This window comes from Geospiza fortis, unplaced genomic scaffold, assembly GCF_000277835.1.
Source record: "Geospiza fortis unplaced genomic scaffold, GeoFor_1.0 scaffold1081, whole genome shotgun sequence".
In the NCBI taxonomy this organism is placed as follows: Eukaryota; Metazoa; Chordata; class Aves; order Passeriformes; family Thraupidae; genus Geospiza; species Geospiza fortis.
In genome coordinates, this window is record NW_005054503.1 from 404,429 (window position 1) to 429,101 (window position 24,673).

Here is a 24,673-nt window from a genome sequence, read left to right on the forward strand (position 1 = left end):
TGGAATTTGAACTCCTTGCTGTATTTATGGTTCTGAGCATAATCAGCCCAAATAATCTATTTCAGCACAGAAAACTCCTGTGCTTGGAGCTCTCCCACCTTTCCTTTTGCATGGCTGCATAGGGAGCAGCCTCCTCACAGCTCAGCCTGAGCCTTTCCCAAAGGACATTCTGAGCAAGAAAATCTGGTGTTGGAACTGAGACAATCTGGGCTCTGCTGCAAAGTTCTGGAGAGTGGGGAAGGACCTGAAATTCAGATGCTGTTTAAATTCCTTCTAAATCAAGATCTAAAGCACAACTAGAGCACCAGAAAGAGTTAAGTCAAACATGTCCATCATGTCCATTCATCATTCCAGTAATTTCATTTCTATTAATTACCAGTGCTAACTCCAGTCAGTATCTGACAGTTCCGGGAAGTGATGCTGACTCATAAGAACAGCAGTAAGTAGTCAATGCCCAATGTTTTCAGAAGCATTACAATTAATAGGTTTATTTTGGAAGAGTTACAGCTTCTATATTTCAGCTTCTTTGAAATTTATTGGAGAAGCTATTAAAGGCAGCGTCTCAAAGAATAAAAGTAATGTGCCAGAAGTAATAATATAATTTTAAATAAAATTTCTTATTTTGATTTACATTTAATTGACAGAGGCTGATATTCTATTATGTCAAAAACCTTCTGCCTACCTGTGTGAGATCTGACTGATTTCTCAGAAGAAATACCAAATCTTACAGAACATTTGGAGAGTTGCATTTTCTTATTAATCGGAAGAATGAACTCATCAGCTCTGTTATTAAAGATAATTTTAGACTCTTTCCTCTGTCACAAATGTAACTTTTAAAAATTTAAATGGAATGAGCTCTCTGGTTGCAAATTACTCTGTGTAACTCCTACAATACTGCTTTCATTGCTGTAGAAAAAATATTATAAAATCACTATTTCCTATATTTTTTTATTATGCACTTGAATGGTTCCTCCATAAATACAAACCAGGCTGAATAAAAATTCCAGCTAGAAGAATCTTGATTAAAAACACCAAAAAAATCCTCCAAAACCAGAGCAATAGTAACTGGACAGACAAACACCAAATCATTGGCAGCTGAGCTCGTGGTTTTTCATCCAGCCAAAATCAACCCCTGGAAAACTCTTGACCACAATACTGAATAACTGCCTTCCTACCCCCATAATATTTGTGTGCATCCAGCATCACCTTTGAACACAGATATAGCATGGTGTGAAACATCACATCAAAAGTTAGGGAAGAAGAGATTTTAGCAACTGATGCTTCACATGTTAGCAAACTGCAAAAGAAAAATGTTTTAGGTCATATGAAGGCAACCTGTAACGTTGGCATTCAGACAACTTCAAATTTCCTTTTATCATGGGACATTTAAAGTACCCTTGTGTTTGCAGCTTCAAGTCCATTTCATAAAAAAGCAAAGGTGACATTTATTAACTATGCTTATTATATATTAAATTAACAACAAGAGAAGACCTGGAGCACACTATTCATCATCTTTGAGTGATGACAGAACTAGAAAATACTGTGAGCTGCTACCACAACTCAGGGACTATTTCAGCCAGAATTAAGCAAAAAATGCATTTGAATTTGTGACCATTTCTGCTGTTTCTACACCTTGGAGCCAGTCCTGTTACCCCTTCAGCAGTGCTGAAAGTGATTTTTGTGTAAGGTTTTTGCTTTTATATATATGGGCTGGCATTGAAATTACAAAATAGTAGCTTTCAAGGTGAATTTCAGTTCAGAATATCAATAAAGAATGTTACTGGTCCATAAAAACATAGGATGTAAAATGTGATTGTTAGGACCATTCTGTTTAAGCCTAACTGAATACAGCTGGACCTAAATATATGCTGAAATTAAGCGCATGCAAATTGGCTTGAAAACGGGATAAATTAAGAGCTGCATTGACATTCCCATCCAACACAGAACAATGTTCTGCTCCATTCCTCCTCTTCCCCATCTCATTCTGCTCTGACCTTCAACAGGACAAAGGAGCCCCTGGTGCAACTCACCACAGAGGGTGCCACAAACACTTCAGCAAAGAAGGGATTCAGAGGGGATGAGTGGGCACCTGGAATTTCCTGAATTGGCTTTTCTGGGGAAAGAAATCTGGATTTTATCCATCAGCATTTCCTGTGGGGTTTGGGCAGCATCCTTTACCACAAGCCTCACAGCAGCACTGATTTCCTCAAGACATGAAAAACCATGGGAAGGTTCCTCTGCCAAAAATGCAGCATTTCTGCAAGAGGATCATGAGATGGTTCACACCAACATCACACATATTTGCTGTCCACACGAGCACATTGCTGCGCTTTTTCCAAAAGTTAAAGTATCATAACTACACTGTTTTCATAATTTCTTGAATTCTGCTTCCCGCTGTATTCTTCTAAGCTGAAGTTATGTTTTTGTATAGGTTGGTGTTAATGTTTTATAAAGGTCAAATTATAGTTGTCTCCCTACTGTTTTATTGTAAGTGTTGAGAGCTGGCACTGTAATTAAAATTCCAGCTAAATAAAGACTGCAGGGGTCCTACTTGTAACCAGGCAATTTGGGTTTTTAGCAGACCAGAGCACATTTTGTGTTTCCTCTGTTTCACTGTCACACAAAGGAAGGTAAACAAAACCCACGTGCCTCAATACATTTACATAAACAATGCTTCCTATCAGTGTGGTTAGTAGAGAATAATATATTTAATTATAGAATACAATAATAACAAAATTAAAAATGCACCCATTTCCTACAACCTTGCTTTACCCTATTTCAGGAAAAGTCCAAGGCAAGACAATCAGGTTTATACATAAATCCATATCCAGCCAGAGCACTCACAACACTGCTGATAAGGGAAAAAATTCACAATCTGCTCTTCAGTAAAACAAACCCGACTGCCTGGCAGCACAATGGTCCTGTGCATCAAGGAGATTATCACTTACTTCAGTCTAACCTGCTTTTAGGTTCTGGTACCTGCCAGCAAGTGTTTCAAAGTGTCAGAGATTTACCAGCGCTGGCTCCAACTTCAGGGAGGAATTTCTCTTCTGCTATTGACTACCTGTAAAGCTGCCCCAGCAGTGCCTCCCTTTTGCTGCCTTATTAAAGGCCCCTCAGTTCTGCTTCAGTTCTCTCCACAGCTGAGAGACGAAAGCTGCATTGAGTTTTTTATTGCTTTTCTTTTTTTTAAAGAAAGTAAACAAAGCAAAGTGAATATTGCAAGTGGAATTCTTGTCTTAAAAGCAGCATGCCAGATCACTACAGGAATCTTTTAGGTCTTCCCAAGGTTCCTAGTTTTATTTTAATTTGTTTTAAAGGAATTTCAAATTTTGTTGAAGATAATCCCTTATAGGCCGGGATTCTTATTTGAGCAAATCCTACCCTTTGCCCGGGCTGATATTTTTTCAGGGATTTGAAAAACACAAGGCAAACATTTTAGTTAATATTCACATCACAGAATATGACATGCACTTGCTCCCCTATCTACAGGTTCACTTGTCTGCCCCAGAAGCAGCAGGTACAAGGCATACAAATATGCACAAAGTCATCCCAGACAGACCAGACTTTTCAGAATCAATCCATTAAAAGTTACTTTTTCTTTCCCTTCTCTAGAGGAAAAAATACAGGTGGATAGGCTAAACAGAGGCATAAAACAAAATCAGAGCATTAGCCTCCAGCTAGAAAAATCCACCAATCTAAGAAATTTCTGAAAGACTTCCTGAGTTCACAGCCAGTGGCACTTATTCTCAAGGCAAGACTGAGAAATGACATGGCACAGGAAAGCTGTGTGAAAAGGAGATGCGTCCATTAAAGCAGGCAGACTGCTCTGTCTGAAATGGACTGATTTAAATAAGCAAAGGGAAAGAAAAACTGCAAGTTGAGGCATGATCATAATTACATTAGAAAAGTTATAATTTGATTTGGATTAACAGAGAGAAATCCTAAAAGCTCAGAATTAATTGTGAACTACATCTACAATTATTTTCAAGAATACTTGCATGCTTTAAGATATCATTAACTTAAATGAGATTCTATGTTTAAAGGAAGATTTAACCTCACATACTCCCATTAATTCTCGCTAAATGTCCACACTGCACTTTGAAATGTAATGGAAAAGGTTAGCTAGCCATGATTCTTTTGAATGGTGCTTTGCTAAGATCCTCAAATTAAAAGTCTTGTCAGAAAGGCAGTCTGTGAAAATACCAAGGAATGTTCTACAGAAATGCATTAATGTCTCAGTGTGGGGTGATTTGCATCTCTTTGTCACACATGGACAAAGTTTGCTCCTGACAAAGCTGGGCTGGTGCAGGATCCTCTCCAGAGTGACCCCTGCTCTGACCTATAACCAGAAATTCACCTCCCTACCTCTCATTTCCTCAGCAGGATGACCCTGCTAAAACGTTGCCAGCCATAAGCAATCAGTGTCAGATTATTTGCTGATGGAGTTGGCCTAAGCTAAACCACCTACACTTTCCTAAAAGAGATTTTGGCCTTCCAACATATTTCTACACCTGCAGAGAAGGAGCTGCCTCATGGCCTGCGTGGGTAATCGGTTCAGGAGTAGTGGCTTGGTTAATTTGATTTTTTTGGTTTTTTGTTTGTTTTGTTCTGAAATTGCCAACTGGAAATGAGCAGAGAAGTCTTCCACTGAAGCACCTGGGGACATTATTAGTACAAGGTTTGCACTGCACTGAGCAAGAGACCCAACCTGCTAATACTGAGCAGTTGGCCACTGATTTAGATTATTAGGAGAACAGCTGGCATGTTTCAGCCAACCAAAGCCCACACGAATTTCAAAAAAGTATTAGCTGTGAAACATTATGGTTTTTGGAAAGTCTCCAGAAACAAATTAAATCCCAAACCAAGTAATCTGCTACTTTTATCTTCCTAAATCCAGACCAAACTGCTAACAGAGCATTCACTGTCACCGCAAAGATCCTCATCCACTTTTCATGTGGGTTTGCTTGTTTTGGTTTGTTTTTTAAACAGGATTGTGTGGCTTTTCTCAACAAAACAGACAAGAAACTTTGGATTTAGATCCTCATTTCCTCCACCCTGGAATTATAATGCAAGGAGGAGGTTTCACCAACACATATGCCTTTCCCTCTGTTATTTCACAAGAGCTGACTGCACCCCTGAGAGGTTTTGATTCAGCCCTGAAGATGTTTTTCAGAGACTAAATAATTCTTTTACTCTGCTCAGTGTAATGTTCTACCTTTGCAAACACTAGTTTAATTTAATGTATATGCATAAAAATCAAACAGTCTATTTTTGACTCCTTCCCCCTCAGGTCCTGGAGGCTTTGGGGAGGGAATTGTCTGACCACCTGGCACTCAACAACTATTCTCTCCTATTTTGTTCTGCTTCAATCATGTGTGAAAGCAGTTAAACAGATGATGTGATATTGTTGTGCTGCAACACCAATCTGCATGTATCTATTCAGAGGCACATTTGAGATATTCTGTATTATTTAGTTATGTGTTCCCAGAAAACGTCCTCCCGCCAAGGGGGAGGAGTAGGAGTTCAGCATCAAACTTGTAGGAGTTCAGCATTCAAAGTTCAATTAAAAGGCAATGCATCAGGTATTTAAGTGCAAAAGGATCTTCCTCACCCTTCCTCCACAAGCATGTAGTAAAGTTCCCAACCTCCCACTTTAAAACTTCCACAACTTTGCAACCATTTTGCACAGAGCCCCAGGTATTTCCTGGAACTTTACTTCCATGAGTTTGGCTTTCTATGACCATTTAAATAGGAATAGTGTGCTTAAGATGTGTTGCTTCAAATCCTGACCAATATTTCTGTCCACACGGAATAAGAGGTCCAGGTGCCTTATCTTAACCATGTACCCAAGTGTCAGATTGAAGCTCTAGTATTCTCATTCTATCCATGCATATGAGCCCATTAAGATATATATTTTAGGGTACAACACGCACTCCCCTACCTGGGTAGGAAAGTTGGGATGCCTTTCCACTGAACCTGCTCCCTCATGCCAAGGAATGGGAAACAAGTCATTTTTCAACATCTTCTAAAGCATGTTCTTAACACAGTGAGCGATTTACTTGAATTGAAAGAAAATTGAAGATGTTTGTAAAACTCAAAATGCATTAAAAACTTCTTCATTTTGAAAAGCCACAACACTGTTTCAGCAAGGACACACTGAATAGGTGGAAAATCCACAGTTATCTCCCTATTATTCAGAAGCCCAGACAGTTTTCCCTGCAAGAAATTGCTAAGCGTAAAATCTTACCTTGCTTGAACATGTTCTTTTGCAAGCTACAACTACCATGTGCAATCCCAATTACCCAAACCCTGCAATATTCAGCATGAAGAGGTAACAGTCACATCCAAACCCCATGTCACAACCCTGAAGAGGCTTTGGCACACCACAGGGGGGTGAATGAGGCTCAGGGTGTGGGAGAGGGAAGAAGGGGAGATGAACGAAGTGGGTGAGATAACTCCAGGATCAGAATGAGCAGGAGAGGAACAGCACCACTTTTGGGAGCATGGAACAGGCACAGGAAGAGGCCATCTGTGCAGGCAACTGGCATGGAGTCAGTGGGAAGGGTGGATGTGATAAATCACAGCTCTCACATGGCATCAGCTCAGAATCAACAGGAAATATTTGGATGTGGGCACATCCAGGGCCATGATCCGTGCGCACACAAGGCTGTAGGAGGAGGAATGGTCTTCTCTGATCTTTCCACAGGCTTTATTTGGTTTGAACAAAGTAAATCTTGTTGGAGGTCACAGATTTGCCAGACAATTGAAAACCTACTTTTAAGCATTAATAAGTACACTAAGATATTTCACATCATATGAGTAAGCAATGATTTTGATATGGTTGAATAGAAAAGCTCTTTGTTAAAATCCACAGAACAAAAAGTACCCAAATGCAGACAGACAAAACCTTGATCTTGAAGCAGCCCAGGCTCTGAACAGGCAATCTATCACATAAGAGACACAAGAGGTCAGCCATTAATTAACATCCAAATTAGAGCTTTTCAAGTAAGGGTCAAAACTTCCTTTGTTTTGACATTTAAAGCACTGGCAATGCCTTCCCCAGTTTAGCATGCACAATGCATCACCTCGTGCTTTATGTTAATTGCCTCCATTATTCAAGTGCACTATTTGATTCATTGTCAATTAAAAATACCCCCAAAAGCCAAGCCCGATGTGTGTTAAGTATAAATGTGATTAATGTAACACAATTACATTCCCACGTTTGTTGAGTCTGATTAGGAACTTTCCCTCAGCCCAGCGTGACAGAGCCCTGTCACTGCCAGTGACCTGCCAGCCTTGGCAGGGACAGGCACTTCCTGGCCACAAGTGCTTCTGACAGGTGTAAAACCTGTAATTAAATGCTGTCAATTAGCACTTCATCAAGAATGTGGAAATCTTGATGGTCTTCACTATTGGATTGCAAAGATGGTCCTAAGTGTAAAGTTAAAAAAAAAGCTATAAGGAAGGAAAAAACCAGTGACACCACCGTCTGTTAGAGTAATAATTATGTGGATATAATTACTATTTCCAGAAAGAGACTCCATGGATCTTTTCCTACTACCTCAAGGGAACATCTGGTTCTGCACTTAGAGGAAAAAATTCGGCAGACCAAAAGTAAAAGAGCAATGCCTCATTTTGATTATGGTTATAGAAAACACAAGTTATAAGAAGATCTGAAGGGGCCTGAGGGAAAAAAAAATAATGACCAAACAGGGACAAAGAAATGGTCAAATTCTGGAGTTACTACTAAATGAGATGCAAGAGCAAATAAATAAATAAGAATAAAAAAGCCAGTTCAGCCTGAGAACAATGACAGAAAAACTAATAGTAACTAGTGAAACTAGTAGGAAGGACAATATGCTCACACAGCTGGCTTGTTATGGCCAGCTTATAAGTAGGCTTTAATAAAAATTGCTACAAATCACGACAAGAAGTAAGGGAAAATTCTGTACCCTCAGCATGGTCTACTCTTCATTCTTCCCATCAGTAAATGTAAAATATAATTAACACTGCCATAGGTAGAAGTAATAAATACAGAAGAACCAGCTACAACCTATATTTAATTACAAGGGAGATGCTAGTAATGAAACGTACAGTAGGTTCTTGTTTAAATTGAAAAAGAAAAAAAAAAAGAAAAAGGCTGTATTATTGCACTCCAGAAAAGAATTAAGGAGCTCCTTGGCTTATTGAGGACTACAAAAACAATCTCTGCTATAGGCCTGGTTTACATATTTGCTCTATTAATTTACACAGCCCTGGTAAGCCTCACATTGCAATGCAACTGCTAAATTACACTGCTCTTGGTAATGGGCATAAAAAGATGCAAGAGCATGCAAAGTGTATTCAAACAGACAATTAAAATTATCAATTCTGTTGACAGCTAAAATGAAGGAACTGTGCTGAGGTTTAATGGTGCTGCATGAAGGACACCCTGTTTGTGGGTGATTGAATTAACCAGGATCACGCGTCGACAGTCTGCCTCTGTCCAACACTGCACATTAGGCCAATTTACTGTCTGCTTATTAAAATAATTTAATTCCACAGATTGTTCCCAGGCATTTCTGAGTCTCTTCCTGCTCTTCCCTCCTCCTCTCACTAATGATGGCATCTTAATTATTGTGCTCATTTTACGCCACCGCAAATGGCTGGGTCACCACAGAGCAGTCCAGTCCGTTCGGCCAAACCAACCCATCCTTGGGGTGATCCTCTCCAAATCACCAGGAGATCTGGCCAGACACACTACAGCCTCAAAGTTCTGAAGCAAAAAAGCATTCAACAAAGTTGTTTGCATTCAATTTAGTTTATCCATATTCATATAGTTTATCAATATTGCTTCTTTTAATAGGTCTTCAAACCAGCTTGCTTATTAAATCTATTATATTCTAAGAATTTCAACTTCTAGCCATGTAGGAATAATGTGTTTGACAAGTCCAAAATAAGAATTCCAGAGAAAATGAAATCTCACAAAGAAATAAGAAGTTTGAAATCTCTTTTCTAAGCTGAACAACAATCTCACATCTCTGACTAGTATGACTACTTGTGATCTAAAGTTCCTGTGAAAAAGCAGCTCAGACTAAGCAACATATCAAAATGCTGAGACTAAAAATGTTACCCTAGAGGTTTATTTTAGTACCTCCAAAGGCTGAATGACTTAAGTTTGAGATTTATTTTAATAGACTTTGGCAACTAATTCTGACATTTCTTTTTGAGAAGTTAATGCTATTTTAAAGTGAATGTGCACAGATTACACCTTCATCTGAAGTGAAAATACATCCGTGTGTAGCAGTGATATCTGGAGGGAACTGAGTCGGAAATGTGTGCATTTGGTGAGTAATATTGCTTTGCATTTCTTGGTTCCACCAAGCTATGGGATACATCCCATTGTAGGATTCAGATATTGCACATAGGATATTGCCCATTGCTGGACACCCAGAAAAACTCCTGGTTCAGGACCAGCAGCCAAGCACAACAAAGAAATCATTAGTAATAAATATCAGATGTAAAAATGCAGGTGTGTTTGGAAGTTATGAAAATGGCAGCACTTAAATCCTTTTTTAAGTCTTTAAAGGCATCGATAAGGCACCACTTTTGTGTGACAGGGCTGAAATCCCAAGGCCCCAGAATGGAATGAGCAATTTGTAACCCTGAAGTATTGGAATGAACTGACACCAGAACTGAAAAACTGTAAAATCTCCTTCAGTTTAATGCTTTGGGTGTACGGTGCCAGATTGGGTTTTATAACGTGACACCAGCTCTATGGAAATATACTGAATATTCCAATTGTGTGACACTTTGCTATCATTGATGATACCAAACTTCTTCCAGCCTCTGAATTTCATGTCAAGACCTGGGCTTGTATCAGCTATGAGTGCTTTCAAAATACTAACTTCTAAATCTCAGTTGCAGAGATAATTTAATAGAGATGTTGATAGGCAAGTCCTGATTTCAGGCCCTTAGGTAAGACTATAAAAAAATTTCAGAGTAAATTTAATTTTTAAGAAATGGCTGATTCTAGGTTTTTACAATATTCACATAGCCCTAAATGATTATATATTGTGTTTTGCCATTTCTAATATATGAAACAAAGTCAAGTCTGTAGAGACATAGGATTAATACAGGAGTACTCAGACTGAATCATGGCAATATCCAAAATCTTAGGTACAAAACAAAAAAACTTTCTGATAAATGGCAGGAATGAAATGAATCCATAAACAATTCTGATTTTTGCACAATAGTAATATATGAAAACAACATACGGTTCAGAATCAGCCGGTCCTCTCTGAATTCAAATGGCTTTTCTATATAAAAAACCTTCTGCTGGAATCCAGGGACACATTCTAAATCTTCTGCACATGCAAGCAGCAGAACCTGAGGGGAAAAAAAAAACAGAAATAGACTTTTAACATCCACTCCTTCATCCATCATGTTGGCTTCTGGGAACCATAGCGGGTTTAGGCTCAGTGCTCATAAAACAAAACATTGGGGTCCATACTCATAAAACAAAATATCCATCACATCACACTTCCCCTTCAAATCTTGCTAAACAATTTTTATGTAAGGTTTTTGCTTTTATATATATGGGCTGGCATTGAAATTACAAAATAGTAGCTTTCAAGGTGAATTTCAGTTCAGAATATCAATAAAGATTGTTACTGGTCCATAAAAACATAGGATGTAATATTGCTCCTAAAAATCACATTTATTTAGGCCTAGCTGAATACAGCTGGACCTAAATATATGCTGAAATTAAGCACAAGCAAATAAATTTGAAAAAGTGATAAATTAAGAGCTGCAAATCTGTCTCAAAGTTGATCACCAAGTTGCAGAAGAAATTCTGTATTCAAGAGTAAAGTCTCACATACAGAAGTTTCATTTCTAAAATAAATTCTCTGCTAGCAAGTAAAAACTGTTTCTTTTCTTTCCCTCTAAGCCACAGTTTGTCCATTCCCCCTACAATCGAAAGCTTGTTTACACCATGGGAGGACTGAAAAAGAAAAGTTTGCATCGTAGAGGAGGTGGATCGGAAGGCTCCAGTTGAATACAGTTTGTGTCACTGTCAGTACATTGTCACCCAAGCTCTGTGTCACCACAGGAACATCAAAAGAGGAAGCTTACAAGCAAAATAAAATTGCTTGGGAATAGGTACAATTCTAATCTCGGACTGTGGAGCATTTTATCCCTGTATAGAGAAAACAACCTGAAGGGCTATTTTTCTTGGCAGCTGTTAAAAGAGAGCATGGAAGTAAGAATGGTCAAGAAAGAAGCAGCAAGCAAAAAGAAATTACTAAAAAGTTTAAAAGGCTAAAGAGAGAGGCAAAAGGAGGCAAAGTTAAAAGCAGGAAAAGCCAAATCATATTTTCCAACCCATATGTGTGAAAGTGCATTTTCAGAAGTACTTTCTGCTTTCGAACATCTAAAGGTGTTTCACAAATCCTGACTTTCAGGTGGTGCACTGACCACTCTGATCTCAAAATTGTTATGGGCAATCTGCTGCTTGTCAGGCAGCCCCAGCACAATCAGCTCAAGAGGGCACGTGTGGCAACCAAGAACAAAACAAACACAGGGGTTCTGAAAGGCATTTACTCCTAAATTCAAGTGGTTCTGCACAATGGGTCGATTTACTCAAGACATCCTCAACACAAAATTACAGTTTTGGAAATAAAGTTCTTCAGGGTTAAAGTGAAGACAATTTCTCCCTAATACCGCACCAGTGAATGCTGAGGGTTCTTTTCTCCTTCACCAGCTCAGGTGACAACAGCACTCTCACTTCTCCCAAAGCACCAGCAGCATCTCTCAGTCCCACCTCTACTCCTTTATCATCCCAGCCTGCTGATCCTGATCCTAAAGAGATGTCCTGCAATATTTTAACAGCTGCACATTTCCCTACGCCCCACCACTCACGATCCATTTGCTAAATCACAGTGATACATGGTCTGCTCTCTCCCTTCTTGCATTTCCCACTCATTTAAAGTCCAGTGTGACTCCATTTACAAAATCCAAAGGCAGCAATGCCCCACCTGGTCTGCATTAGTCGTTCTTATGGAACCAACTGCTGGATCATTTGTTTCATGTCAGACCATTGCTATAAAAGCTTGGCCAGAAGTGCCAGCAGACTACAAGGAACAGCCAGAATATTTCATGTTAATTAATCTGGTGGAAGGCAAACACAACAGATGGACACCTTTGCCTTCCATCCTGTCCTGCTCCACATTGGTCCCTTGGAAGGATTAACCAAGAAAGAAGAGAAAGATTTAAAGTAATACACCAAAAAAAGTGCAATTCACTCGACTTCTATTAATTTCAGTATCATCACACTATTCCTGCCTTTCTTAAAAAGGTTTAAAACCATAGCCCCGAATCCCTCATTCTCTTGATGACATTGATATACTGATTTTATTGGAGATTTTGGGGCTGAGAATTGGATGTGTCCCCTTCAGTCTTCCAGCAGGAGATATCTGCAAATGTGCACTGAGGTATTCAGAGCCTGCCCTGAAAATTGTGCATAAAGCTTGATTACTGATTGTTAAAAAAACCTGCCTTATATGCATTTCAATGGGCATATGCACAGGAAGAAAGGCACACATGCATCTTCTGCACTCATTTTCTGTGTGCACAGGTGCAGGTTTAAAGTACCTGTCTTTCTGACTCAGTGTTCCTGGATGAATATGCATTAAAATGCAATCACAGCAGGAGAAAACCTCTTCCCATCTCAAGATGCAAGCAAAGTTATATAATGAATCCCCACCAGAAAAACAGTCCAAGCCATATATCCTGAAATTTATCTACAAACAGCTTTTCTCCTAAAGGATTAACACAGCAAGTAAGAGGCAAATCATGTTCTGATCTCCCAGCTACTCAAGCCTTAAAGCTGGAACTCTTGTCTTACAGAGCTATAAATAAAAAGCCTCTTTGGACATCATCTATAGCGGTACTTAGAGATGGGAATATGTCAACTTTATCAGATTTGTGACAGTCTAAGTTGACTTTGAATTCTGGGCAATCTAAATGGGTCATGAGTTAACTTCTGTAAGCCTGGTACAGAAGGCTCACATAATAGAGATGCAGCAAATAGAAAATGACCTTTACTCCCTTTGAAATAATTACAAGACTAAAGCTTGGCCTTGCTGTGAAATGGAACATTTTATTCCACTCGTGCAATTCCAGGCACTTTCTTCTTCTCTACATGTCAGACAAAATGTTAAATCTGTCATCACATGGACAGTTTTTTAATTAATTGTATTTAAAAAAGAAAATTATTCTTTTAATTTATTTTTCTATGAAGAAACTTCTGTTGAACTAAATGTCTATCTCATTAAAATAATTTCTGTAAAGGTTCTTCATATTTGGGGACAGCAGTCTTTAAAAATATCTTGAAAAATTAAGTCAGGCAGAGATATGTTTAAGGGAAAGAAGCTTGTTCAAAGCAGAGTACATGCTGAATTCAAACACCATGTAGATTTCATATTTTTGGATATAATAAAAGGTTTTATGGACTGATAGCTGCCTATATGAAGACCTCACTAAATACACTGTAAATAATATTTAAATGTCATATGTAGAACCCTGAATAAACAAATATTGTTCACCCAGCTAGTCAAGTGCTGGGCAATTAGTACAAAAGGATCCTTCACCTGCTCCCAAGAAAAAAGACAAAATTCAAAATGACAGTTATGCAGCAAACAATTTGCTCATAAAAATCTAAAAGGGTAGAAGTTTGATAAGCAGAGTTGTGACTACTAGACCTACAGATCCTATGTTCATCAACAAGCAAAATCAAAGTTTTTCATAACCTCCAGCTTTTCAGAAATGTATGGAGCACAGACTCAGTTTTCATATTATGACAATTTTTTTCTCTCAGAATTTATTGCCAGTTGGTGTAAGGAAATGTCATAGTTCAGATAACTCCTGTGCTACTTGGGCCACTGTGCTGGAACTGTACTCCTGGTGAGATATCAAGCCTAAGAAACACCTTTTTTTTAGTTAATAAACCAGCACACACATGCTGGTGACCTTTACTGACCTCAACATTTGCACTGAAAGCTGCTCACACAGAATATGGTTGGAAAGCACAAAAGTAGAGCAATTTAATACTGTACTGCAGAGGAAATGAATGAACTCCCTGATGCTAAAGCACCTTTGGGTATCACAACACCTCAAAATAACAGGGTGCTTCTACCTCCTCTTCTGGTGACTCAAAGTCATCTCAAAAAGGTCTTTCTAAAGAATTTCAGATTCCTTATGCTCTTTTCAACTTGCACAGTTTCAGTTTGGCCACATGCTCACTCTGCAAATGAATTTTCTCACCTTTTGCTGTGTACACCCTCATATCTTCATTAGCCCTACCTTGAGGAGATCACCTAGCACAGAAACACAAACTGCAGAATATTAATTGCATTTCACACAAATTCTTATGGTGTGAAATTCATCCTTGTGTAAGGCTTTACTTAATTAGAAACGTAAATGGTGCAGACACCTGTGAAAGCCATCTGCCCAGACAGGAATTCTGCACACAGTAAAGGTAAACAAATCTCTTTTCAGAGGAATATTCTGTAGGACCACATTCTACCTTTGACTTCAGGAGAGTAATCTGAAATAAAAACAAATCAACATAGAGCACAAGAAGGAGGAGCTAAAATTGAAATCATGCTCATTTTTACTAAGAGCAATAATTTCAAGAGTTCAAACATTGTGAGTCACTTCCTCAGAAATGAGGTTTTAGTTCTGGTTGTTTTGTTTGGCATTTCTGGTAGGGTTGGGGGGTTTTTATGCTTTGAAGTATGGTTTGGGGGCTTCTTTTTTATTTGACTCATTTACTTGGAAGTGGGTATTGAAAATTTATGCTTCTGAGCTTTTCTGTGGAAACATGACAAACAGAAATTTGCTTTTTGCATATGAAAACTTCAGATTTTCATGAGAAATATGGTGATCCTTAGAGCTGAGAACGAAGAGAAAAAAGTAATCAGAATAATGAGAACTGCCAACACTGAATTAAATTGCTCATGACAAAATATTTTTATCATGCAGATTGAGATTTTTGAATCTTAAAACCTTTTCCATGTTCAGGTGCTGCAGCACCAGACCCATGAAAATGGATAATGAGGAGGCCATCAGAAAAGAAAACAAGTGATAAACAGCACACAGTCATAGGGAGATGATGAAATTTGAAGTCTTCTCTCAGATTTAAATGAGGGAGTTATTCAAATGAAATTAACAGAGGGATGCTTAAAATAAAGAGAGTGCAGCTCTAAGTAAGGTTCTGATTCTGCATTACACAGACTCCAATTAGAGTGTCAGCAGGTCCTAAGGCAATTATTTCATCAAATCACACACACAGACTGGACATGAAGTTCTCTGTGTCTTCCATGGTTTTAATATCAACTAGAACAAAAAAAAAACACGAAACTCAAAAGCCTGAATAAATTATCCTCTGATTGGCATAATTAACAAAGGCATTTTAACTTTACAGAAAGGTATGTTGAATTATTTATCTCTGAATGTGACTAAATTAATTAAACACAGTTCTTTCAGATTAATTTGATTTCTAGAATACTATTATTTGGGGCATTTTTAATGCAATATTTTCATTTTGGGAGGAAGTTTTCACTGTTTCAGGCTTTAACTGCTCTTCTATCAGGAAAGAAGTTAAAAAAAAAGACTGTTCCCTATCTCTACAGCTCTACCTCTATATCTGATCGAGAGTTCCAGTCATAAGAAATGCTATTAAGATTTGGCACTAACATTCTTCAAGGATGATAAATATCCTCTTAAAGGGCCTACCTATCCATTTACTGCACAGCTCTGTCCTAAAAGGGAAAGTCACACTCGGAGTACTGAAGAGTGGGCTATGAAAATGCAAATTAGAATGACTTTATTGGCTTAAATGAATTCAGTTCTCCTGTCACTGAAGCTGTGTGACTGCGGTAGGCATCCATTAACTGGAAACAAAATGTGACAAACTCTTTTGTGAGACTATCTACCACAGGAGCTTCCCTTTTATGGGCACTTTCCTTACGTACCTATGTTTATAATAAGGATTTTATTGAGTATTCAGTAAAAGGTGTGCATCTTTCTTGGCACGGGGAATCTCATTAAGTTGTTCAAGGAGCCATTTGCCAGTGGTGGTGTCAGAACAGGGAGTATCAAACAGCCACTCGCCTTCTGAAGTTGAGGAGCTCTGCAAGAGGCGCCATCATTTTCTTCAGAAATGATTTATTCATTTATTATTGCTCCCAGGGGCTGTTCAGAGATCAAAGTGACCACAGAGCCCAAACTGTTCAGGGTGAAGAAGGATAACACGGGCAGTGCCTGCAAAGTACAGGAGCGCCTGGACAGCATCCTCATTTCAAGGCAGAGTTGGGACAATCCTCTCTCCCCAGTCACTTTTCCTGCTCTCCCATTCCCATTTCCCTGAGCCCAGTCACCACAAAGTTCTGTGAATCTTGTGTCCACAGGATGATGTGGCTGTAAAAACAGGGCCTGGTGTGAGACCCCCACAGTCTGCACCCCAATCTGGGGCAGCTGCCATGAAACTGCACCCTAAAATAAGCTTTTTAATTAATTCTTACTAACATACTTTCCATACTTCAGAACTTGAGCTAACTTAGATTTCCCTTGACTTTAGAGCACAGGAAAAACTTGGGAAGTCCAAGGAAGCCCTGGAGATATTCCAAACCCATCTGGACACATTCCTGTGTCACCTGAACCAGGTAACCCATCTTGACAGGAAGGTTGGTCTGGATGATCTCCAGAAGTCCCTTCCAACCCCAACAATCCTGCGATTCTGTGAAACCCTCACACAGGAACCACCTCTGGTGTCACAAGCAGGCACAGTGATCTGCTGGCCAGACCACTTGATCCCAATCAGAAATAATTCCTGCATTTCATAATTCCTGACCCTTATTCTGATGGTCATTTCATATCTTCCAGAGTAAATTTGTTCACAGTCAATTTATAGCCATTTTTTCCTGCACAAGTTTTGTCTCATAACTAAATTAACCTTTGTCCCCTCTAAATCTTCCATTTATTGAGCTAGACAAACCAAACTCCTTCCACCTCCTTCTATTTGGATACATCCCTGTGACCATCTCAGTAACATTTCTTTGTGCCTCCTTAAGCTCCACCTGTGCAAAATGCATAAAGAATTCCAGACAAATGTTCTCCACAGTCTGGATATTTCCTTAAGCCCAACACATGTTGCCTAATTCTTCCTAAAATTCCTTTTGAAGTCTTGTCATGCTGGTGGCTCACAATCATTCTAAAATTAACCAGCACACAAAGACCTGTGAAATTTGACATCAGTGGAGGAGTGACCATCATTTACCTAGAACAACGTTAAGCAGCTTCTGCAAACAGAGCCAGGATTAATCTTTATGAAATATAAACACAGATGCAAACCCTCATGCATTGCTAAATCCATGCCCTTTCTGACCAGATGGGGACCAGCTCTGCCCACGGCCAGCAGAGATCTTCCAGCCCCTTCCCTCTCCACACAGATTCCTAGCTGAGGTTCAGGATCTGCCCACGGATCCAACAGAGCTCCCAGCTCAGAATTATCTGTACCCACAAGGCTCAGAGTGCAGGATCAACTCCCACTTCCAGCCATGCAGATGCATCTGATCTGTGTTCAGATTTTGTAATCCAGGGGAATGGCTCTCATCCCGCTTCATTAAGTATTTTGATGATTAATAACAGAGACCAAGAGCAGTTACTTATGCACAAAGTAAGTAATATTTTAAATTACTCAAGTATTTAACAAGTAAATAACTACCCATCATGATTAATAGCACCATTTAACACACTAGACTCAAGCAAAAGGACAGGTTGGGCTCCAAGGTTATTTTTTGTTTATTTTTAGGCATTATGAAGGAAGTAATCATGTTTTGTTGAAACCCATACACCACTGGAATGAGATTACAACTGGTTAGCCTATTTAGAGAAGCTGCATAATAAATTCATTTTACAGGGTACAGAGTAATGCAAATGAGCCATTCCTGTACCAGTGAAAGAGGCATAAAGAAGAAACATTGAAAGACAGAGTTCTGGACTGGTTGTGCTGCAAGGTGTGGAATTGCTGAAACCTTAGCTGCCTTACAACAATAACCTTTTTGAAGATCAGCTCACACCAAACATTTTAGTTATTTATTTTCTAATGAAATGAACAGGTTGGTTCACTTTTACAGCAGTAATGACTTCATGAAGCATTTAGATGAATGAAAATATGGATCTCTGGTTTTCTAAAAAGGAAATAAATTAAAAATTGTTTAAACTTATTTAAAACCCTTCACATGGAGTTGCATGGGGCAAAGTCATTATCCCACATAGGAAAACACTGATGTGGCAAAAGCTGTTACAGAAAAAATTAAAATCATATTTCTTAGAGCAGATAGTGGGTTTTGGATGGGATGGCTGGAAACTCTAAGGAACATGATACATGTTTAATCTCCCAGCAGTGTGATAGTTATCAAAAATAAAAACCAACCTTCCACCTATTATTTTCCTCATATTCTACAAAGTTAGAGTCTAAAGCAATTATTACTGCAGCACAAACTGAACTCGGTGTAACACTGAACATCTGTCTTTTGCACTGCTAAGCTAAAACTGAAAATGAGCTTGCTGAAAACAATCTTTGAAAGTATAACATGGATATAAGGATTAAACACAAACACGTTTCTATCACCTTCAAACACTACAAAAACAGAAACCAACCCCCAGAACTCATAAAAGTACAAGGACAAGTGAAAATATCTGGTTTTCGACTTCAAGAAAAGATTTGCTGAACGTTTTCTGACCTTCTCCTAAACACTCACAAATGAAAGATTTTTTAAAAATTAATACTTTCAAGTAAAATCCCTTGATTCCAGCAAGGTTATTGGAGAAAAAAAAAGTCTAACATCCAAAGACATTTAATAAAAACTGCTAAATTTCTACAAGGATCCCAACACAAAACTCTCTACCAGTTTTGACAAGATTTTATTTGACATCAACAGGAAGAGGACCATCTAGTCTGTAAAACAAGCTATAGAAAACGTTTTCATGAAGGTATCTGCACATGGTTACTTTTTCTTTACAGTAAATAATACAGAGCAGTAATAGTATGATAGTATTAGAATAGATTGGATTCCTATGGGTTTCTATTTAAAAACCAAGCTCAGAGGTGAACTCTTTGTAAGGACAGAGCTGTAAATCACCTTAATCTTTTTTAGTGGGTCAAGACATTCTCTATCTTCTCATCTGTTTCTCATTTGCACAAAAATCATGTGAGCTGAGCTAAGTCTTCTTCAGTGCTGGTTTTTAAGTGATTTTACTTTCTTTTCCTGAAGAGCAGTAACTGTACCTGAGTAGTGGTACGGTAGTAACCATACATGGATTTAATTCATTTTGACCAAAGTTTTGCATCACTCTCATTTTATAAGACCAGACCTTATGTATTTACCTACAACAACTAGTAATTCTCAAGCTCATGGAGTCATCTTAAAATAAATATAAAAGGATTTTTAAAAAACCAAATGTATTTTTGGCTGTGTCAGCTGCTCATTGAGGAGTGCTTTTAATGAATTGCAAGAACACAGTCAAAAATTAAAAAGAACTTGTACTAACTCTTCTGAGTGAAAGCAACCCCCAGGGGAAAGACAGCAAGTAGTTCAGTGTTTTTGAGCTCATCACAATCAAGCAAAATGTCTAAAACTTACAGGCTCCCTTGTGTTAACAGTGACATTGCATCAAGAATGACCTTTCCGAAGAAATAAAACCCATTTATGCTAGGAACAGATAACTATTAAAGATCAACACTTAGTAGCCAAAGCAGGGAGGGAAAAAAATCAGTCTGGTAAGTTAATTAGAACATAACTGATGTGAAACCAAGACCCTGGTCTATAACCCTCTCTCTTATAATTGCTTGCAATTTAAAAGCTGAATGAAATCTTTTATGCAAAAGATACAGCTATTGACCTCACATGTATTGGGTAGTCAAAGAAAACCCTGACATGCTGAGAATGAGATCTCAGGGGTATTGCAGAAAGCCTCAGTAACACCCTGCTAAATACTTATTCCTTATTTCTTTACAGAAGAACTTTTTTCAGCTATCAAGGAATGGTGTTTCTGGGAAATGCTGGATGTTAATTGCTAAAAATGTCAAGAGGTTGCTTTTGGGGTTTTTTTTTATATATTGTAGAAACAATAATCATAGAAAATTGTCTGTACCCATGAGAACAACGTTTTCCTTAGGTGGAGGAACAGCTGCCAGTCCTGAGGCACAAGAACAGATTTTGTATCCCACAAATTCCACCAATGAACCTCCACAATAATAATTTGCTTTTGGAAGCCATTGATTAAATCAAGTCCAGTGGTCGGGAAGCCAATGCAGCCTCCTCACTAAACCTTGTGGATGGCACTTCCAGTACTTTTAATTATTCCATAATTATCTGTATTTACCAGACAAATCAGCTGCTCCACACGACATCCAACAGGCAGCAGACACAAACAATAAGAATTAAACACATGAGAAGTTGGGAAAAATGTAAATCTCTGCCCTGGATCCTACTTTAATAACAATAGTACTGAGAATTCCTACAGCAGGCTATGTGACATACAATTGTGGAATGTCCCACCATCGCTACATGGAACAGAGGTTAATGTAATATTTTGCAAGTTTATAAAATCAGATTGTTTGGCTCATCTTGACAAAGTTAAACTCTTTGGGTTGTACATAAAAATAGGAAAATTTAAAGAAAAAATTTGAGTATCCAATAATTTCAAGGCCCTTTTCCTTGTATATAGTAATTTAAATTTACTAGAGCACTTCAATCATTTTTTCTTGTATGTGCTTCAGCCTGAAAGTGATTGGGGTTCTGTGCTTGCACAGTATAAAGCAATTTAAAATTATTCATCTGCTTCAATTTTTATAGGTACTTTTATTTGAAAATGATTGGGGTGCTGATCATGCTCAGCATTGAACAATTTTGAATTATTTAAGTGCCTTTTTAAAATCAATGCCTAATGTTTGGGCCTGAATTCTAGGAGGCTATAGCACATTATCAGGCAGTTTAAATTATACAAGAATATTATATTTTGCACAATCTTTCATCTCCTAAATAAGAATCAGTTTCCAAGGGTGAAAGCATAAAGCATTACACTTCAAAATAAATCAGCATTATGCAAAACCAGAAACCTAATTTTTTCTTTTCTAAATATTGTAAGAGACCCTTTTTCCATAATCAAATTCCCGTGCCTTCCTACATCCTATGAAGGAGGAGCATTTCAGAAGCTACATATATTCCTACTTCCCTAAACGGATATAAACAATTTCAAAGGAGGAGAACAAAGTTTTAATGAAGTCTGAGTCCCTGAAAAAATGAGAAGGATTTATTCCCACAAAATTTGTCTTATCAGACATTTTATCAATCAAGTTTTCAAGTCCTCTATTGTGAATGTACAGAAGTTCAAGCACTTCTAGTGCTAAGTATGTCAAAATTCAGGTTGGACTTCAAGGACATCATTCCCGATTTAACAGGACTGATTCACAAAAATCTGTTGGGTTTTGGGTTTTAATTGGTAATTTATTCTTATCAACAGTAAAGAACACACTTTGTTTTTAAGCATTTTTCTGTAAAAGGAGAGGAAATTGAGGTGTGAGGTTTGCAAATGGTGCTGGAGATGTACAAGTGAAGAACAGCAGGTGCCAGGTCACATTTTTAGTGAATCCTCCACTTTTTTCATGCTTGATATCCTTCATCAATGTTATGCCAAGATGCTCACATTTACTACAAAAATCCAGTCTAAGAAGTTTGTACTTCCCACCAAGATATTCAACAAATATCAATGTGGACTACACCTCCACTTTAAAATGGGATGTCCTGGAAAGAAAGACTTATTGACTAACTTCCTCCAAGCTCTTATCTCCATATTTCACCTTTTGCTTTTCAACACAAATGACACAGAAGAAATAGGACAATTTCTCACCAAGAAAAACAATCCCATGTTCCTGTGCAGGTTTGAAAAGATAGGAGCTAGCCCTCAAAGGTATTGGCATGCCTTACTAATCACAAGCTTTTAATTCAGCCTCTCCAATTTCAATTAGTGAGTAAACTGACATCCTCAATTGCGCTACACAGAGCTCCCCTTTATCCAGTTAATCATGTTCACTGCAGCTATTCCCCAGGCTGAGGTTTCAGAGTTCCCAGATTGTGTAAATCCTCAGCATTACATCTTTTGATTCAGGAGCAAAAATACTGACACATCTTATCATTTAAAAACACGTGTCCTGGCTCAGGAAGGAGTGTGTTCTCCTCTCTCCCAATAGTCAGCTGCCATGCTCCCATGTACAGCATTAAGTTGCAAAGCATCACTAAACTCATCTGGAATATTTTGCTTAAGCTAAACCTCATATTATAGTCATTAAAGTAGCTGTGAGAAACCCTAATTAGACAAAGCGTCCAACAAATATTAATCAGTAAAGTAATATTCTATTATTAAGAAGAAGCTATTGGCAGTAGGAGTTTCTCTTGTGGGAAACTAGATTAGGAACTGAGCCAAAATCAAACCAGAAGGCAGAGCAAATTGGGTCATTTGGAGCCTCATTTTAATGTATAAATGTTTTCACCTATATTTCACTCATTGGTAGTGCCATTTTAGGGCAGAAGGCATAAGCAGGCTCCAGATCTCACTCCTGGACTTGTTGGTAATTCCCAATTCTCCCAGTCACTGTGACCAGGATTTCCCTTCCTCAATTCTAATCCATGCCAAGAGACAAACTCAGGCCTCACCACAGGCAAACCATTTAACCTCCCCATGTTCCCCCATCTGTAAATGAAAATAATGCAATTAACACACAAAGCAGGGAGGCTCTGTGATTTGCTTTAGTAAATTTATCAAACTTATAGAAAGAGACACTTTCTCTAGAGGATAGAAGGAAGAAATATCTACAAAATGTAAGAATTATAAAGTTGAAACTCAAATTATTTTCTTTTTTAATTAAGCTAAGTAGGTGTATTTATAGGTATATATTTAGGGCAAACATACAGGTGTTATGTCCTTTTCAGCACCATGGAAAATTATAACAAGCTTTCAGTTCTGTGATTTCCAGCGCTGGTAGAAAGTTGTTTATTACTGAAGAAGCAACAAGAGAACAAAGCACACCACCCGTGGCTTCCAGAAGGCTCACATTTTCTAAATGGTGAACTGCAACCCATCAATTAAAACCCATTCTCTAAGTTCACACATCCTACAATGTTGTCTTTTCCCTTTTGCACTCATTAGTGCCTTAACAGCAGCAAAGGCTTTATTAGCAACTAACAAAAAATCAGGTTTAGTACACAAGACTGAAGAATAAAGCCCTTGAAAGTTGTTTATGCTGTGACAGTGGCTTTCAAATCCACACAGGAGATAATTTTACAATTCTAATTCAAAGTAGAGATCTGCATTGTAAGAGACAAAGGAAATTTTGAAAAGCAAAGCCAAAGTGCAAATGAGAAGATCATCTTAACCTCTGCCAACAATTAAATTACAATCCCTTATTGCATCCATTGGCCACAGAAATAAATACCAAGTAGCAAGAGGAGCAAATATTATGTGGAGCAGATGGAGAATGGGAAATTTTTTGATCAGATGTCTGGGAAACCACTCATTTTTTACTTTCCATTTTAAAAAGACATAGTGAGATCCAGAAAAGTAGACACAATGGATGGGGTAATAGGTATCTAATGGCAGAAAAGTTCCTGAAAAGCAAGAGTTTGCTGCTATAATTTATTCTCATGTAGTGAGATAAGAAGGCACTTGCAGGTTGGCTCTGGTTTTTTCTAATCAACTGATAAAAAGCTAGAGGAAAAGCTCAGTGAAAATCAATTAGGCCAAGAGGGAAGAACCACAACAGAGATGACCTGAAGGAGAAATGAGGGGAAGGCATGGAAAAATTGTCCTGTTTGCTCTGAAAGCTCACAGGAGTTCTCACAGAAAGTGTTCTGTGGTTCTGCATTCAGCCCCCACCAGCTCACACACTTCTCAGACTGTGCTTTTCTATCCTATGTAAGAGCTCCAGTGTTTTTTGGCATCCAATTTGTTTCACTAACATAGTTCATATTGTTTCCATGCTTACCAAGAACTGTTAAAAGCAGGCATGTAAGAAGAAATAATTGCTCTTTTTTCATAGCTGGCTCTAGCCAGCTTAGAGGATGGAGAATTCCATCAAGCAACAAGGACAAAATCCATCCTAACCCCTAAGGAAAGTCTCATGTGTGACAGAGCCGGAATCCCATCCCATTTATTTTTATTTAATCTCCATGCCTTTTCACTTAGCAATTCTCTTTTTGTCATTAGCTACCCCTTTGTCCTAGATTTGGGTTCTCTCGTTTTTTGACTTTCATTTCTGCTTCCTTATCCTCCATCCCAGAGGCTGCCAGGATTATGGGACTGCTGGAAGGGGCTCGTGTCCCTGAATTCCCTCCACAGCCATGACAGACAGGAGCATGCACCTCACTCCAAGGAGTCTCCAGGAGCCAGCTCTAAAGATGCAGGTGGGCTTTGTGCTCCCAGGCAGAATTTTCAGGGAATTTTTCATCCCCTTGCACACACACAATCGTATTTAATTCCAGTGTCCCCTGGAAATTGCACTGCAGCTGCCAGACCAGACCAGCACACTTTATAACCTTCACCTCCACAAGAATATTAACTCCTGCTG

General features: G+C 38.4%; 1 protein-coding gene across 2 annotated transcripts in view; it reads right to left on the bottom strand.

Moving 5' to 3' along the window:
• CDH13 (cadherin 13) overlaps positions 1 to 24,673 on the bottom strand; it is a 446,793-nt gene that overhangs the window by 348,687 nt on the left and 73,433 nt on the right. For both annotated transcript variants that reach the window (XM_005428754.2, XM_031063408.1), the window contains exon 2: positions 10,260 to 10,371. In XM_005428754.2, coding sequence (XP_005428811.1) covers positions 10,260 to 10,371 — 112 coding nt within the window. The remainder of the gene's footprint in view (positions 1 to 10,259; positions 10,372 to 24,673) is intronic.